This window comes from Saccopteryx leptura, chromosome 2, assembly GCF_036850995.1.
Source record: "Saccopteryx leptura isolate mSacLep1 chromosome 2, mSacLep1_pri_phased_curated, whole genome shotgun sequence".
In the NCBI taxonomy this organism is placed as follows: Eukaryota; Metazoa; Chordata; class Mammalia; order Chiroptera; family Emballonuridae; genus Saccopteryx; species Saccopteryx leptura.
In genome coordinates, this window is record NC_089504.1 from 381,494,676 (window position 1) to 381,508,459 (window position 13,784).

A 13,784-nucleotide genomic window follows, 5' to 3' on the forward strand; every position below is an offset into this window, starting at 1 on the left:
CCTCAGGCTTGCTTTAATCTCCATTCCCTCTCTTCCCCAGATGTGACTCCAGCCACATTTTAAACCCTTGAGGTGCACACAGGCACTGGAGTGGTGGGCCAGAAGCCCCGTGGCAAGGGCCGGGGCCTGGAAGATGGTGATGGTGCGTGAGCGGCCTCTTTCTGTTACCTGTTTGGGAATGACAGGGAATCAGTGGTCCAGAGGCAGGTCACATCTTGTACCTGAGGTGTCTCCTTGCCGAAAAGGCAACCCACTGGGTCAAAGAGCACTGGTCTAGGAGGCAGAAGATCTAGGTTCTGCTTCCAAATGTGGGTCAGTCCTCTGAGCCTCTGGTCCTTTTCCATGCTCTGGGAATCTTGCTTCCTATCTGTGTGCTGGCCTCTGCCTGGTGGGTTTCATAGGCCTAAGAGGGTAGCTTTTCTTGTTGGGTCAGGGGGAATGATCACAGGGTGGGATGACTCAGGGCACCATTGAGAACTGGGAGCCAGGTGAACACAAGGGAACTCCCAGTGGACAGAGTAGAAAAACTAAGTTGCCAAGAGAGTCTGAGAAGCTGGTCCACTGCCCTCTGCAGGTCTCTCCCCACCAGCAGCCTTGTGGGTTCTCTTCCCACCCTTCCTCTACTGGCAGCCACCTTGCCCTCCTTGGTCCTGTCTTCTCCATGTCCCCTCCCCCCAGCACCATACTCATGGCCTCCCTCTTGATGCAGCATCTTCCTCATTCAACGCTCTGTGCTGGTCCAGGGCCTGAGGTCATGGTCAGGGCTGGGCACAATGAGATATATTTTCCAAACTTGGGGGGTGGGTGGGGTGGCATAGGATGGATACTCTTATTGGACGACCACAGTCAGCTCAGGCAAACACATTCACCTTAGAGTCTGCACTAATATAGTGATTTATTGCCCTTTACCATGTGGGTTACCACGTTCAAAGGAAGGGAAAAGAAATTGATAAGAAACAGTTGCTCATCCAGGACTATCTTCCTTCACTGGCTTGTCCCTTGGCTTTTTGGAGCTCAGGCTCGAAGCTGTGAACTCGGCCTCATTCCCTACCAGCCCATGGGCCATGAGAGGCTCAATCGGTGTGTGTCTCTGGAGGCTTCCGGGAGCCCCCTGCCACTGGCTCCTTGCTTGGCTGCTTATCTGTGAGCCTAAGGTTCATGGTCTGCAACTGGTTTGACACCTGCATTTTCAACTTTTCCTCCTTGTGTTTGGACTCCTACTTCATGCTGGGTTGTGCCTCCTCCTGGGGCTCCGGCTTGGTGACAGCCTTCTTGTTGGGGAGCTCAGCATCTTGGGGGCTCTCTTCCTCCTTGTTGATGGCTGCAGAGGACAGGCACTGGGCCTTGGGCTGCACCCAGCAGTGGTTGAGGATCTCATCGATGTGCAGCCGCCTGCTATCATCTGGCTGTAACATGCGGTAGATGAGGTCCTTGCACTCACCCGTCAGGTTCTTGAAGCGAGGGAAGTTAATGCGGTGCTCCTTCTGGATGCGCAGCATATTCATATTGGAGTCATCATAGGGCATGGAGCCACAGACCATGATGTAGAGGATCACGCCCAGGCTCCAGATGTCATAGACCTTGGACTGGTAGGGGATGCCCTGCAGGACCTCGGGGGCCGCGTACGCTGCTGACCCACAGAAGGTCTTGCTCAGTGTCAGGTGGCCACCATCATCCCGCAGGCAGCGCTTGGAGAAGCCAAAGTCAGACAGCTTGATGTTGAAGTCCTTGTCGAGGAGAAGGTTCTCACACTTGAGGTCTCGGTGGACAATGTCCAGGTCATGACAGTACTTGATGGCTGAGGAGAGCTGGTGGAACTTCTTGCGAGCATCATCTTCATGTAGGGCCCCCCGGGTTTTTTTTTTTTTGTTTTTGTTTTTGTTTTTTTTTTTTTCCTGAAGAAAAACACAAACTTTAAATTTATTCTAACTTTTAAAAGTACAAAGTGTGAAAACTTAGTGTGATTGACTCATTTGAGAGAGTAGAGAAAGTTTCACACCAGCACATTTGAGCTCTTAGCACCTTTGAGCAGAAATCGAGTTAAGACAAGTGGCGGCCCAGGCTTCTACTGCCTGTGGTGAACAACTCCTATGACGAGGTGTGCCGACTGCAGAACAGTGCGGTCGTTTGGTGTTTTCTCTCCATTTTGAGAGTGCTACAAAAACAAAGAACGGGGAAGGTGCTCACTGAATTCACGGCTGGTGGTTAGCAGATGGAGAGAGGGTGCCAGAGGAGAAGAGCGCGGGCGACGACGAGGTCAGATGGACAGCCCGAAGGTGGTGATGATGCAGTACATGGTGTTGTTCTCCCACCGCACGGTGCAGCTCCCGTCAGTAGAGTTGTCCCAGAAGCAAGAACTCGCTGAGTGCAATCCTGCTCCGTTCTTCTGCATAATTACACAGGTCACAATGTATTTAAATGGTTTTCCCAGCTTGCTGAGTTGGCTCAGAGTTTTTTCCACTACGTCGTTGGTCCACTGCTTGACCTTGCTGTGCTTGTAGGCGCTGCCTCAGATGACACTTTCCACGGCCTCTTTTACAATTTTGCTCACTTCATCAACAACAAACGTCTCCTCTGGGGAACCCTGAGGGTTTTCCATCTTCCCTCCAACGCGTTGCCAACGCCTCGCCTTGCCCCCCCTGGGTTTTGATGAACTCAAGGAGGTCTCCCTGGACTCCGAGTTCCATGACAATATAGACTTTGCCATATGATGTCTTAAAGATCTCGTAGGTCTTGATAGAGTGGTGGTTTAGCATGGTCAGAATCTCAATTTCCGGGGAAGGAATTTCTCCAAGAAGACTGTGGGGGCTTTCTTGCGGTCGATGATCTTGACTGCCACATTGAACTTTAGACGCTCAGAATAAGCGAATTTGACTTTTGCATATGAGCCCTCTCCCAAGTTTATCCCCATGATGTAGCCCCGTCGCTTGAGGATGGCAGCGTATCCATGGTGCCAGGAGTACCCAGTGCCTCTGAGGCTGCCCTCAACATCTGTGCAAGACGTGGGCCAGCAGTGTCCTCATTTACACTGTGGACAGAGAGTCCTCTGGGCAAGCCTACTATCCCTGCCTCCTAGAGGCCCAGACTCGAGTGGAACGTTCAGCATTGTTGCCCAGGTGATTCAGTGGGTGAAGTCATAAAGGAGGAGTACCCTGGGGAATGAGTCTCTCTCTGGCTTAAGCCACTTGGACTTGGAACCCTGAAAGGTCAGCCAGTGGGCTGGACCAAACCAAAGGCCCACAGAGAGTGGCCCTGCACTTAGTTGGGACTCAAGATAGCAGGGGTTTTGGGGACACATTGGTCTGCCCATGCCTCCAAACCCAGAGCCAAGACTGCTTGTTGAGTGGTGGGACTGATTAGTGCAACTTGGGAAATCCAGGGCAGGTGGTTGTATCAGTCCAGGTCCCTGTAGGAAACAAGACATACTCCAGTTGGGGCAGTCTGAGAGTTTAATAAGGCCATGGTTTACAAAGGAGGGAGCAGAGTGTAGGAAACCCCAACAGTCACATAGTTCTGGAAGAAGGGAGGGATGATCACAGGAACCTGGAAGGGGTAGTTTAGAGAGGGTGACCTTGAGAGAGGCAGTTACCTTAAGTGGAGACCACAGTGACCCCACAGACAAGGAGCCAGGGAGAAATGTCCCTGATCTTTTCCCCTTCCAGTCCTGGAAGCCCTTACCTGTGTCCACACAGGTGGCCTGCCAGCCATGCAGCAGGGTGAGGGTGGAGGTGGATCAAGAGGGAAAAAGACTCCAGGCCCAGGGGTTTCTGTCTTTAGGAGGCCAGGGCTCTGCCTTCTCCTGCATGGTTTGGCTGGACTCTTCACCTCCTTGTACTTCTTATTCCTCATCCAAACCTTTGCCGGACTGTTACTATGACAGTGACTCTGTGCAGGGGACAAATGGCAGGAATTTCTTCTCTTGGCCATGTGTTCCCCCTTGGGGTTCTGTCAAGTTGGTAGCCTTGGCTGGGCTCCCAGGGCAGATCTTGGGCTGGGGCATTAGCTGGACCTGGATCTTGTTTTGAGTGCCATCAGCTGCTCCCGGAATGCTTCCTGAGGACAATGCAAGTGGAGAGATCAGCAGTGACCAGGGACTAGTTTCTGCCAGGAGTAGAGGCCCTCTGCTGTGACAACTCCTTGCACTTGCTTGGGACCATGCCCTTAGAAGCAAGAGCAGGCAGGTCTGGACTTGCTTTGGGTTTAACCTTGGCTATATCTACCCAGAAGGAGTGGGTGTGTATCTCTCAGATGACCCCTAGTGTCCCAGGATTAAGAGACATTCAGGAGAACCATGGCTTGTGGGAGCGTTGAGAGGACTGCTCCTGGGGAGTGAGTCCGTGGTGCTAGAGGTGGGGCAGGTAGGGATGGGTCTTCACCAGCCTTGGCCTTTCTTCTGTCTCTACTCCCACCATTACCCTCTTTTCCAGCCCTGACACCCTGCACCAGCCTTATGAGCATGACTGTTGGCTCTTCCTTTGGACAGTTTGCTCCTCTCTCTCCTGCTGAGAACACCCTATGTACTGTGTCCCCTCTCCCCTCTCATGGTCACCTTGTTCCCAATAACAGGTGCAATGTCAGTACTTAGAGCTTTGTCCCCAGTGGCTATCTTCATCAGATGTGACCTGATGTGGCAGCAGCTCTGTCCAGTGTTCCTTCCCTCCCCCATTGTGTAGGCAGGGCCCTTCCTCCAGAAGCCAGCTTTACTACAGGGTCTCTAGAATCGGGGCTTCCCTGTCACCTCTCCTTATATGACACTCCTTTAAGCTATTTCCTCATCTATCTGAAACATTTTCAGTTGTGTGTGCCGATGAAATCACACCTACCTGTGCCTGACAGCACTGATCCTCCTCCTTCCCCACCTCCTCAAAGATAGTCTGGATCCTTTCAGTTTTCCTCATCCTTTTCTTGCAGCCCTTCTCTCCTGTTTTTTTATTTTTTATTTTTTTTACAACCCTTCTTAAAAAGGCCACTTTAGGCAGCACTCTTGGGCCTCTGACTGGACCTCGGCCTGCGGGTATGCAAGGTGTGAAGACCTTTTGTGTCTCTGTTCCTCTTGCTCCCTCTGAGTTCCTTCCCTCTCCTTTCACGCTCCACCCCGTGGGCTACCCACGGCCCCTCGGGTCCTCACCTCTTGGCCCATTGTGCCTCGCCCCTTTCCGTGTTGGTCATCTTGGTCCTGTTAGATTTAGGGAGTACTGATATGCTGGTGCTGCCAAGAGTGTAACTATTGAAGGAACAGGGAGTGCTGACAAGGTCCCTGTGACGCCGAGAACAAAGAGTTCAGATGAATCAGAGACCCTTATCAGAAGTTTATGTTAGAAATTCTCCACTGAGCAATACTCTCCCCCCGTAACTGCGCACAATCTCCCTAGCCAATAGCTAACAGCCACATCAGCTTCTGTATAATGCTTGCTAACCTAGATAGCCACCATATATAAAGGAGCCATTTTAGAAGCTCGGGGCTGCAGTGTTCCCCTGTGTGGGTTACCTGCAGTCCCTGCGCAGGTTTGCGGGGCTGCAGTGTTCCCCTGTGTGGGTTACCTGCAGTCCCTGCACAGGTTTGGGGGGCTGCAGTGTTCCCCTGTGTGGGTTACCTGCAGTCCCTGCGCAGGTTTGGGGGCTGCAGTGTTCCCCTGTGTTGGTTACCTGCAGTCCCTGCGCAGGTTTGCAATAAAACTTATAAAATTCACTTTGTGTCTGCTGTGGTCTATCTCGCATGCGATGTAACACATGGAGGCCCCAGCGAGGTAGACCGTGTAAGATCCCTCCTCGCGGAGTGGGCTGCAGCAGACGTTGGCAGCTGGCCAGCCTCCGGCATTTGCCATTTGAAAACTGAATTTGGCTGATTCGAAACATTTGGAGTCTCGAGACTGTTTGGTAAGGAAGCTTCCTCTTTGAATATTTGGAAACAGAGCTCTGGTTAGAAAAGGGTGTAGTGGAGCAGGCGGGACACCACCTGATTTCTCCCCACCCGGTTAGTCGGGGAACTCAGGACGCTGCCTTCTCCCTTTGGTTTTGGTTTAGAAGTTTTGTTTGTTTTGTGTGCATATTTGGTTTGTTTGTCTGCTTTGCCCATTGCTTCCTCACAGGATTCCTTCGAGGGTCAAGGGCCATGGGTCAGGGGCAATCTGCTGCCCTAATGCCTCTTCAGTGCTTGCTTGATAACTTTTCTGATTTCTCTCGCAGGGCACGAGACTATAGGACTCCTGTTGATTCTGCCACATTGCGGACTCTTTATGAACTAGAATGGCCAATTTAAGAGCAGACTGGCCAAAGCAAGGATTGCTAGACCCATAGAAAACATAGAGAGTCTAGCGTACTATCACCAGCACTCACCCGCAGGCAGGTGGCATGGTCAGTATGCAGCCAGTATAGCAGCAGAGGTAGAGAAAGAAAAGGCAGCCAGGCTGCAGCTGGCTGCAGGAGAAGTGGCAGGCTCCCCTCACAGTTTCAGGCACTTGCTCCTCCCCCTTGGGCACCGGCTCAAGGGCTGAGCCACTGCTTAGTGAGGCAAAAGATAACAGCGCTGTAAGTTAGAGGTTATCATCACCTTGCTACAGCCCCTGCCCTCCTCTGCTTTGGCTCCGGGGAATCCCTGCCTCCTATCTGGAGCCAGACCCGAGGAGAAGATTTAGGGAATACGGCCCCTTCTAAACCCACTGCCTTAGGGTTCTTTAAATACAGGATTCCCAATTTTGCTCTCCTAGTCAAACCCCTCAGTGAGATCTTCTGAGCATGGCTTTTAAGGTCTATAATGACCAAGGAAGTAACAGAAAAGGCAAATAAGGCCCAAAGGAAGTCAGGAAATACCAACTTTTGGCTCCAGCGCCCTAAGGCGCTTCATAGCATGTCATCAAGGCCCTGCTCCAGAGTGGAAAGAAAGGTCATTGAACTGAAGCCTGCCAGGCTTCCCTGCCCCACCGTTTGAGACACCTGTGCTTTGGAAAGAGGGACATGAGAAGGTAAGCTGCCCCCTTGCTCCATGGAGGGAGGGTTCAGTCTCTTCTAGCCCTGCTCCAGCTACCTGTGACCTGACCTTTCCCAGGGTGCTGGGAATTGCCACTGAAGGCCCAAGGACATCGTTCACGAGCCTAAGGTATTTCTTCCAAGTAGCAGATAAGCTAATCTCATTTCTTGTAAACACAAGGGCCAATACTATGCCTTGCTTGAATATTTAAGTTTTATTTATCCCTCAAAGATCTCTACTGTGGGTATTGACAGTCTGATTTTATTACTTTATTTAATGTTTAGTATCTCCTTTATTTCTCTTATCTAAATGCCCCATGCCTATTATAGGCTGGGACCTGCTGCTAATTCCAGCTAGAAGCAGTGGTCACTAGGACTTAAATTCTAACTGCAAAGTGTAGAAATGTAACACCCTTTCCCTAAGTACTTGCAGGTTTTATAGGTTACTCAGCAAACTGTTCAAAGACTGTCCAAGAGGCACTTCTAGCAGTACACCACCCAAGGACTGACTCCCATGTAGATGGGTCCAGACACCATGATCCTGACCACTCCCACTGCTGCTAAGGTAGAAGGCATACCCACCTGGGGCCACCGCATCGGCTGAAGCTTGCAGTCCCAGCAGAGACCTTTGTGAACAGCGAAGACTGACCCCACCAACCCTTGTAAGCTGACCCTGAGAAGGACAGCATGCCCTGCTTCAGCCATAAACCAGAAGTTAACTGGTCCACAATTGGCTAATGCCTAGAGAAACTCACTAAGGACCTCCTTTTAATTAGACTTTGGGGAGGGAGGGAAACTAAGGTAAAGGAAAGCGAAGTAAGTCATCTTAAGGTTTGATGCATGTACTGCTAGGAGTCATACAGAAAGGGGGTGTAGGTCCTTTGGCTGAGAGAGAAGCTACAAGGTAAATGAAAATGATATATGTGCTCATAGCTACCACTGTAAAATAACCTATGAATATTGGTCATGTGTCCAATAGGCTACTTAGGAAAAGGACACCCCCAAAAAGCAATCTTTAAAAGAGGATTACTTATTGCTAACTTAGTCCTCGCTGAAGGTTAAGGTTTTTAGGAATTAAGAATTCTGATTAGTTAGAAAGGAATTGTATGGTTTGATAATAGAAGGTATAAGGTGTAGAGGTACTTTTGAAAAGGAAAGGAAAAAGTAAGTTGTTATGAAGGCCAGTTATTTCTGGATAAGAAAGTGCATAAAAGTTGAAGGTTTGTGTAAGTTGCAGAAGGTTAGTGTAAGTTGCAGAAGGTTTGTGCAAGTTGTAAGAAGTTAGTACAGAGAAGAAAAATGCAAGGCAGAAAGAAATTAGTTCGTAAAGCTTGTAGTACTAAGGGCACACTATCAGCATACCAGCACATACTAGGGAGGACCCCTGACCCAATTAGCTTATAGCTACAGCTAAAGTAGAAAATTCTCATGAGCCCCAGCCTTATACCATTCTCCCCACTGATGAAGAATCAAGGGTTTGATTTATGCCCAAAAGAGATGGGGGAATGTTAGCTTCAGGGAGTACTGATATGCTGGGGCTGCCAAGTGTGTAACTATTGAAGGAACAGGGAGTGCTGACAAGGTCCCTGTGACGCCGAGAACAAAGAGTTCAGATGAGTCAGAGACCCTTATCAGAATTTTATGTTTGAAATTCTCCACTGAGCAATATGCCACCCCCCCCCCCCCCCGCCACCCCCCCCCCACCCCCGTAACTGCGTGCGACCTCCCTAGCCATAGCTAACAGCCACATCAGCTTCTGTAGAATGCTTGCTCAACCTAGATAGCCACCTTATAAAAAGGAGTTATTTTAGAAGCTCGGGGCTGCAGTGTTCCCCTGTGTGGCTTACCTGCAGTCCCTGTGCAGGTTTGCAATAAAACTTATAATATTCACTTTGTGTCTGCTGTGGTCTCTCTCGCTGGGATGAAACAGTCCCATTTCCCCTCTCCTACCGCCCCTGTCCTGAGCCCTACCGCTAAGATTCCACTACCAAGCCCCACCTCTCTGTTTAGCCAATGGCACACCTCACTTCTTAAGTCCTGGCTTTCCGTTGGGCCCGCCCCTCGGCGTCCGGACCTTAGGCCTCGCCCCTTTCGGGCACTAATGCCCAGGTCCCGCCTCAGCTCCGCAAATGGGCCGTACGCACTGGAATTGCGCAGGCCCCGCCCCTCTTGGTGTTCATTGGCCAATGCCGGCACTAAGGGTGGGAGGCGGGGCGTCGCGGAGCCGAGCAGGACGGCCGCCATCTTGCGCGGAGCCGGAGTTGGAATCTCAGGTTGCGCCCAAGGGTGAGCGAGAGCCCGCGGCCCAGTGCAGCCGCGGCCCAATCGGAGTCCTCTCCCGCCACCTCTCTGCACCCGGCTTCGGCCCGACCCCGACCCTCAGCCAGGCCCGGTCCGACCTCCCCGCGGGGTCAAGCAGCCGCCCCGGGGACGATGAACGGAGGATAAATGGTGCCCAACGCAGACAGCGGTGCCTTTCTGCTGCTCTTCCTGCTCGTGCTCACCGTCACCGAGCCGCTGCGACCAGGTGCGCGGCGCGGAGTGTGCAGGCGGGCGGCCAGGGGCGGGGCGGGCGGCCAGGGGCGGGGCGGGCGGGGCCGGGGTCGCCCGGGACCTCCCTCCACCTGGCGGGCCGCGTCCGGGCAGGCCGCCGGTTGAGTCCTGCCTGCGGGCCGCCGCGTCCCCCGCCCCGGACCGTGCACCTCCGGGACCATGCCTTGAGTTTACCTGGGTCCGAGCGCTTCCTACACCATGGAACTTTTATTTCGATGGATGTTGCCCTTGGGTCCACGATCGTGAAGCAGTACATGCTTTGAGGTTGACGGGACGGAGATTGATGGAGTCCTCTCGCCTAGGACCTGCGCCCTGGGCGCGAGCTCTTTGCTGGTCCAGCGGCTGTGATTAGGCTGGAGTGCTGGGGGTCGAGAGAGCAGCTCGTGGAGGCACCTAGTTTCTCTTGCAGTGGGTTGGTGCCAAGCGTCTCAACCCTGGAAATCCCTCGGCTAGAAGGCGGTAGCCGTGTCGTTTATTGTCACTCAGGTGTTACACTTGAGAAGTACTCAGTTCAGAGAGCGGCCCCGAGGAGGTGCTAGGAGGCCGCTCAGCCTCGCGCGCGGGGGTGGGGGGTGGGGCTGAGGAAGAGACTGACGCGCTGCCTCCCAGGTGTGTTTCAGTCGTAGGAACCTTGACAGTGCCTGGTACTTAAGACTACTCTTTGTATGTGATGATTAAATGCTTTCGGAACTCCCGTTCGAACTGTGTTTCTATAAAAAAAAAAGTCTGTCTGTGTAGGGGGAAATGGATTCAGAATCAAAGCAGCTTAAGGTCCCAGACAATTTTTATTTGTTCCTGGAGGACCAATCCTCTGAACTGTAGCAATAAATCGAATCTCCAAGTGCAGGACCTATTTATTTATCTAACAGGCACAGAAGATGCAATGCTGGGTGCTCACAGTGCCCCTAAAAGGGGACTGCAAATGATTTTTATTTTTTTTTTTTCATTTTTCTGAAGCTGGAAACGGAGAGACAGTCAGACTCCCGCATGCGCCCGACCGGGATCCACCCGGCACGCCCACCAGGGGCGACGCTCTGCCCACCAGGGGGCGATGCTCTGCCCATCCTGGGCGTCGCCATGTTGCGACCAGAGCCACTCTAGCGCCTGAGGAAGAGGCCACAGAGCCATCCCCAGCGCCCGGGCCATCTTTGCTCCAATGGAGCCTTGGCTGCGGGAGGGGAAGAGAGAAACAGAGAGGAAAGCGCGGCGGAGGGGTGGAGAAGCAAATGGGCGCTTCTCCTGTGTGCCCTGGCCGGGAATCGAACCCGGGTCCTCCGCACGCTAGGCCGATGCTCTACCGCTGAGCCAACCGGCCAGGGCCAAATGATTTTTTTTTAAATAAGCAGGGAAATAAAAAACTTATAGGTCAAAGAAAATGAATTGTGCACATATACACATTTATTTTATAACAGTACAGTTGAAAAGTATGGTTTCTAGCTTTTTTTTTTGTTTTTAGTGCAGAAAAGGGGTCCTTGAAGGTAGAAGTGCCTAGGACCTCTTCTGTAAGCACTGTCAGGCCTCAGTGGGTAAAGGCAGGCTGGAGAGCAGAGCTGTTTGTGGCCCTCCACCATGCCCTAGCCTGGCTCCTCCCACCTCAGACACACTGAACGTCTGGATTCCGTAGTGCCTACCTAGTGGCCAAGGCCCTGGGCCCGCACTCAACCTGGAGTCTTTCCAGTGATACTTCTCAGGGCTCCCTGAGTAGAGCTGGTTGCTCATTGCTTTTAGATGTTCTCTTGGCAGCAGGGTGACTGGTTCTGAGATAGCCGTGGTAGGATGGAGACCTGGAAAAGGCCTACCTGTCTAGGACGGTACTGTATATATAGGCTCTTGGGGACCAGAGCCAATGGACTATGGGTTGTGATTACGGTAAGTCCTTTAGAAAACATGTCTACTTCTGTAGAAAGGTGAGAGAGACATTATCCTATTCTGGCTCCTGGGTCTCAGTTTTGCACATCAAGTGACTGGACCCTGAGGGGTGAACCCATGCATCACGGATACCTATCTTCCTTGGGGTGCCTCTGGTTCCAGATTCAGCATCTCTTGCCAGGACGATAGAGGTGACCAATGTCCCCAGCTCCTTTTCTCTCTGTCCACATATCCTGCCAGCTGGCCAGCAGCTATTCAACAAGTGTCTGAGTGCTTGATGCCTGCCCATCCCTAGGGATGCTCAAATGGAGAGAATAAACCCCTCCCTCTGGGAGTGCCCTTTCGGTGTGGAAGGAGAGACAAGGTATAAATCAGTCCATTGAGTGTGGGAGCCCAGGCAGGTAGCAGAGGTGGCCGACCATTTGTATCTTTGAAGCAGGGGAGGGCTTCTTCATGGAAGACATCCTGCTTAGGTCTGTGTTGGGGCACGGAAGCATCTCTGGCAGAGGAAGTAAACTTACCCTTTTCATTTCACGACTCTTCAGAACTTCACAGCGGCCCCCAGTGGTGTATAGACTTGCCCTCCAAAATTGGGGAAATCCAATTGGCTCCCTGACTTTGGGCAGTGAGGGCACATCTCACTTTGGGTCAAGTGTTCTCCTTGTGTGCCAAATGTGCTCTCCGTCCTTCCAGGCAGGAGTCTGCTGGCTGGCATTTTCTGGTCTTAGCCTGCATTCTTTTTGTTGGGGGTGTGAGGAAGGCACCAGTTAGAACGTGTTTCCTGGGAAGGAGGCAGGCAGGCAGGCGAGTGCGGAGGGTCCTCTGATTTCTGTCAGATGGAACCCTTGACGACTGGAACCAAGCCACTTTTGGCTACTCTCTTATGCAGGCTAGGGTGTGAGGCCTTTCACAGAGTGGGATCAATGGGCAACACAAGAGTGCAGAACTTGACTTTTCACCAAAGTTTCTTAGAGCATTGTCCCTATATGCCAAGGTTGTAGGTTCAATTCCTGGTCAGGGCATATGCAAGAATCTACCGAAGAATGAATAAATAAGTGAAACATTGAGTCGATATTTCTCTCTTTCTCTCTTCCCTTTCTTCTCTCTCTAAAATCAATAAAAAAAGATTAAAAAACAATAAAATGCATGTCTCATTGAGGATGTGTTACATGTCAGGTACTGTAGTACCAACACATGTTGATTAATTTTACTCTCAGGTGGCCCTCTGAGGTAGATATCGTTATTAGCCCCGTTTACAGATGGGGAAGTTTGAATATGGAGATCTCATCAAGCTAAGTGACTGGAATGAGATTCAGTCCTAGAATTCTGGCCTGACTCCAACATAAACCCTTCCCAGGGGTTTGTGTATGTCCTGCTTGCTGTCTTTACCCCTTGCTGTGGAGCCCCAGCCCACTTCTCTTCTGATGGACCCAGTGGTTTACCAGGTGGGATGCTGAGGCTTACTCCATCTGAGTACCCTGATCTGAGGGTTAGAACCAACTCTTCTCCAAAATTCCTTCTGTGGTTAACCATAATGACCAACAGAGATGTGCATTATGTCTACCAGGGGTGTGGTGTGAATGAAAGGTTGGAGCTCTCTGCCAAAGGGTGACAAATGAGCATTTTAGGGGCCACTGACTAGGGTATCATCTCACTGACCCTTTATCTGTACAGGGAATGCAGTATCAATTACTGATTCTAGCCTGACCCGGCGGTGGTGCAGTGGATAGAGCGTCAGCCAAGGATGCTGAGGATTCAGGTTCAAAACTGCAAGGTCATTGGCCTGAGCACGGACTCACCAGCTTGAGTGTGGGGTTGCCAGCTTCCCGATGGTCAGTGGCTTGAGCAAGGGGTTACTGGCTTGGCTAGAGCCCTGCAGTCAAGGCACATATGAGAAAGCAATGAACAACTAAGATGCTGCAACTGTGAGTTGATGCTTCTTATCTCTCTCTCTCTTTTTCTTGCTAAAACAAACAAACAAAAAAAACAATGCTGATGCTAAAACGGTTTTTCTAGCATCGACAATGAAAGAAAATCATGCCATTGTTTTAGCCACAGCTTCATCCAAAGTGACCCCATCATGCATAGCTGAGAAAACATTTACCTTTACCGAGTGAACACAGTCTCAGCTGAGATCCCCAGCCCTATAAAAGGCTTGTGCTTGCCTGACCTGTGGTGGCGCAGTGGATAAAGCCTCGACCTGGAAATGCTGAGGTTTCCGGTTCGAAACCCTGGGCTTGCCTGGTCAAGGCACATATGGGAGTTGATGCTTCTAGCTCCTCCCCCCTGCTCTCTCTATGTCTCTCTCCTCTCTCTCTTCCTCTCTGTCTCTCTCTCTCCCTTTCTCTCTCCTCTCTAAAATGAATAAATAAAATTAAAAAAAAAAAAAAAAAAAA

General features: G+C 51.3%; 1 protein-coding gene and 2 pseudogenes across 4 annotated transcripts in view; 1 reads left to right on the forward strand and 2 right to left on the reverse strand.

The window, feature by feature from the left end:
- LOC136392787 (splicing factor ESS-2 homolog) overlaps positions 1-13,784 on the forward strand; it is a 39,097-nt gene that overhangs the window by 10,565 nt on the left and 14,748 nt on the right. The window contains exons 1-2 of one of the 4 annotated variants that reach the window (XM_066365386.1): positions 9,180-9,493; positions 13,063-13,162. The exons of 1 other annotated variant lie outside the window; for it this stretch is intronic. In XM_066365386.1, the coding sequence (XP_066221483.1) occupies positions 13,133-13,162 (30 nt within the window). In that variant the 5' untranslated portion in view covers positions 9,180-9,493; positions 13,063-13,132. Of the gene's footprint in view, positions 1-9,179; positions 9,494-13,062; positions 13,314-13,784 lie in introns of those variants that run through there. 2 more of the 4 variants (XM_066365387.1, XM_066365388.1) reach the window with 2 other exon arrangements.
- Positions 71-3,849, reverse strand: LOC136394630 (testis-specific serine/threonine-protein kinase 1-like; annotated as a pseudogene).
- LOC136392788 (dynein light chain Tctex-type 1 pseudogene) lies at positions 1,903-2,599 on the reverse strand (annotated as a pseudogene).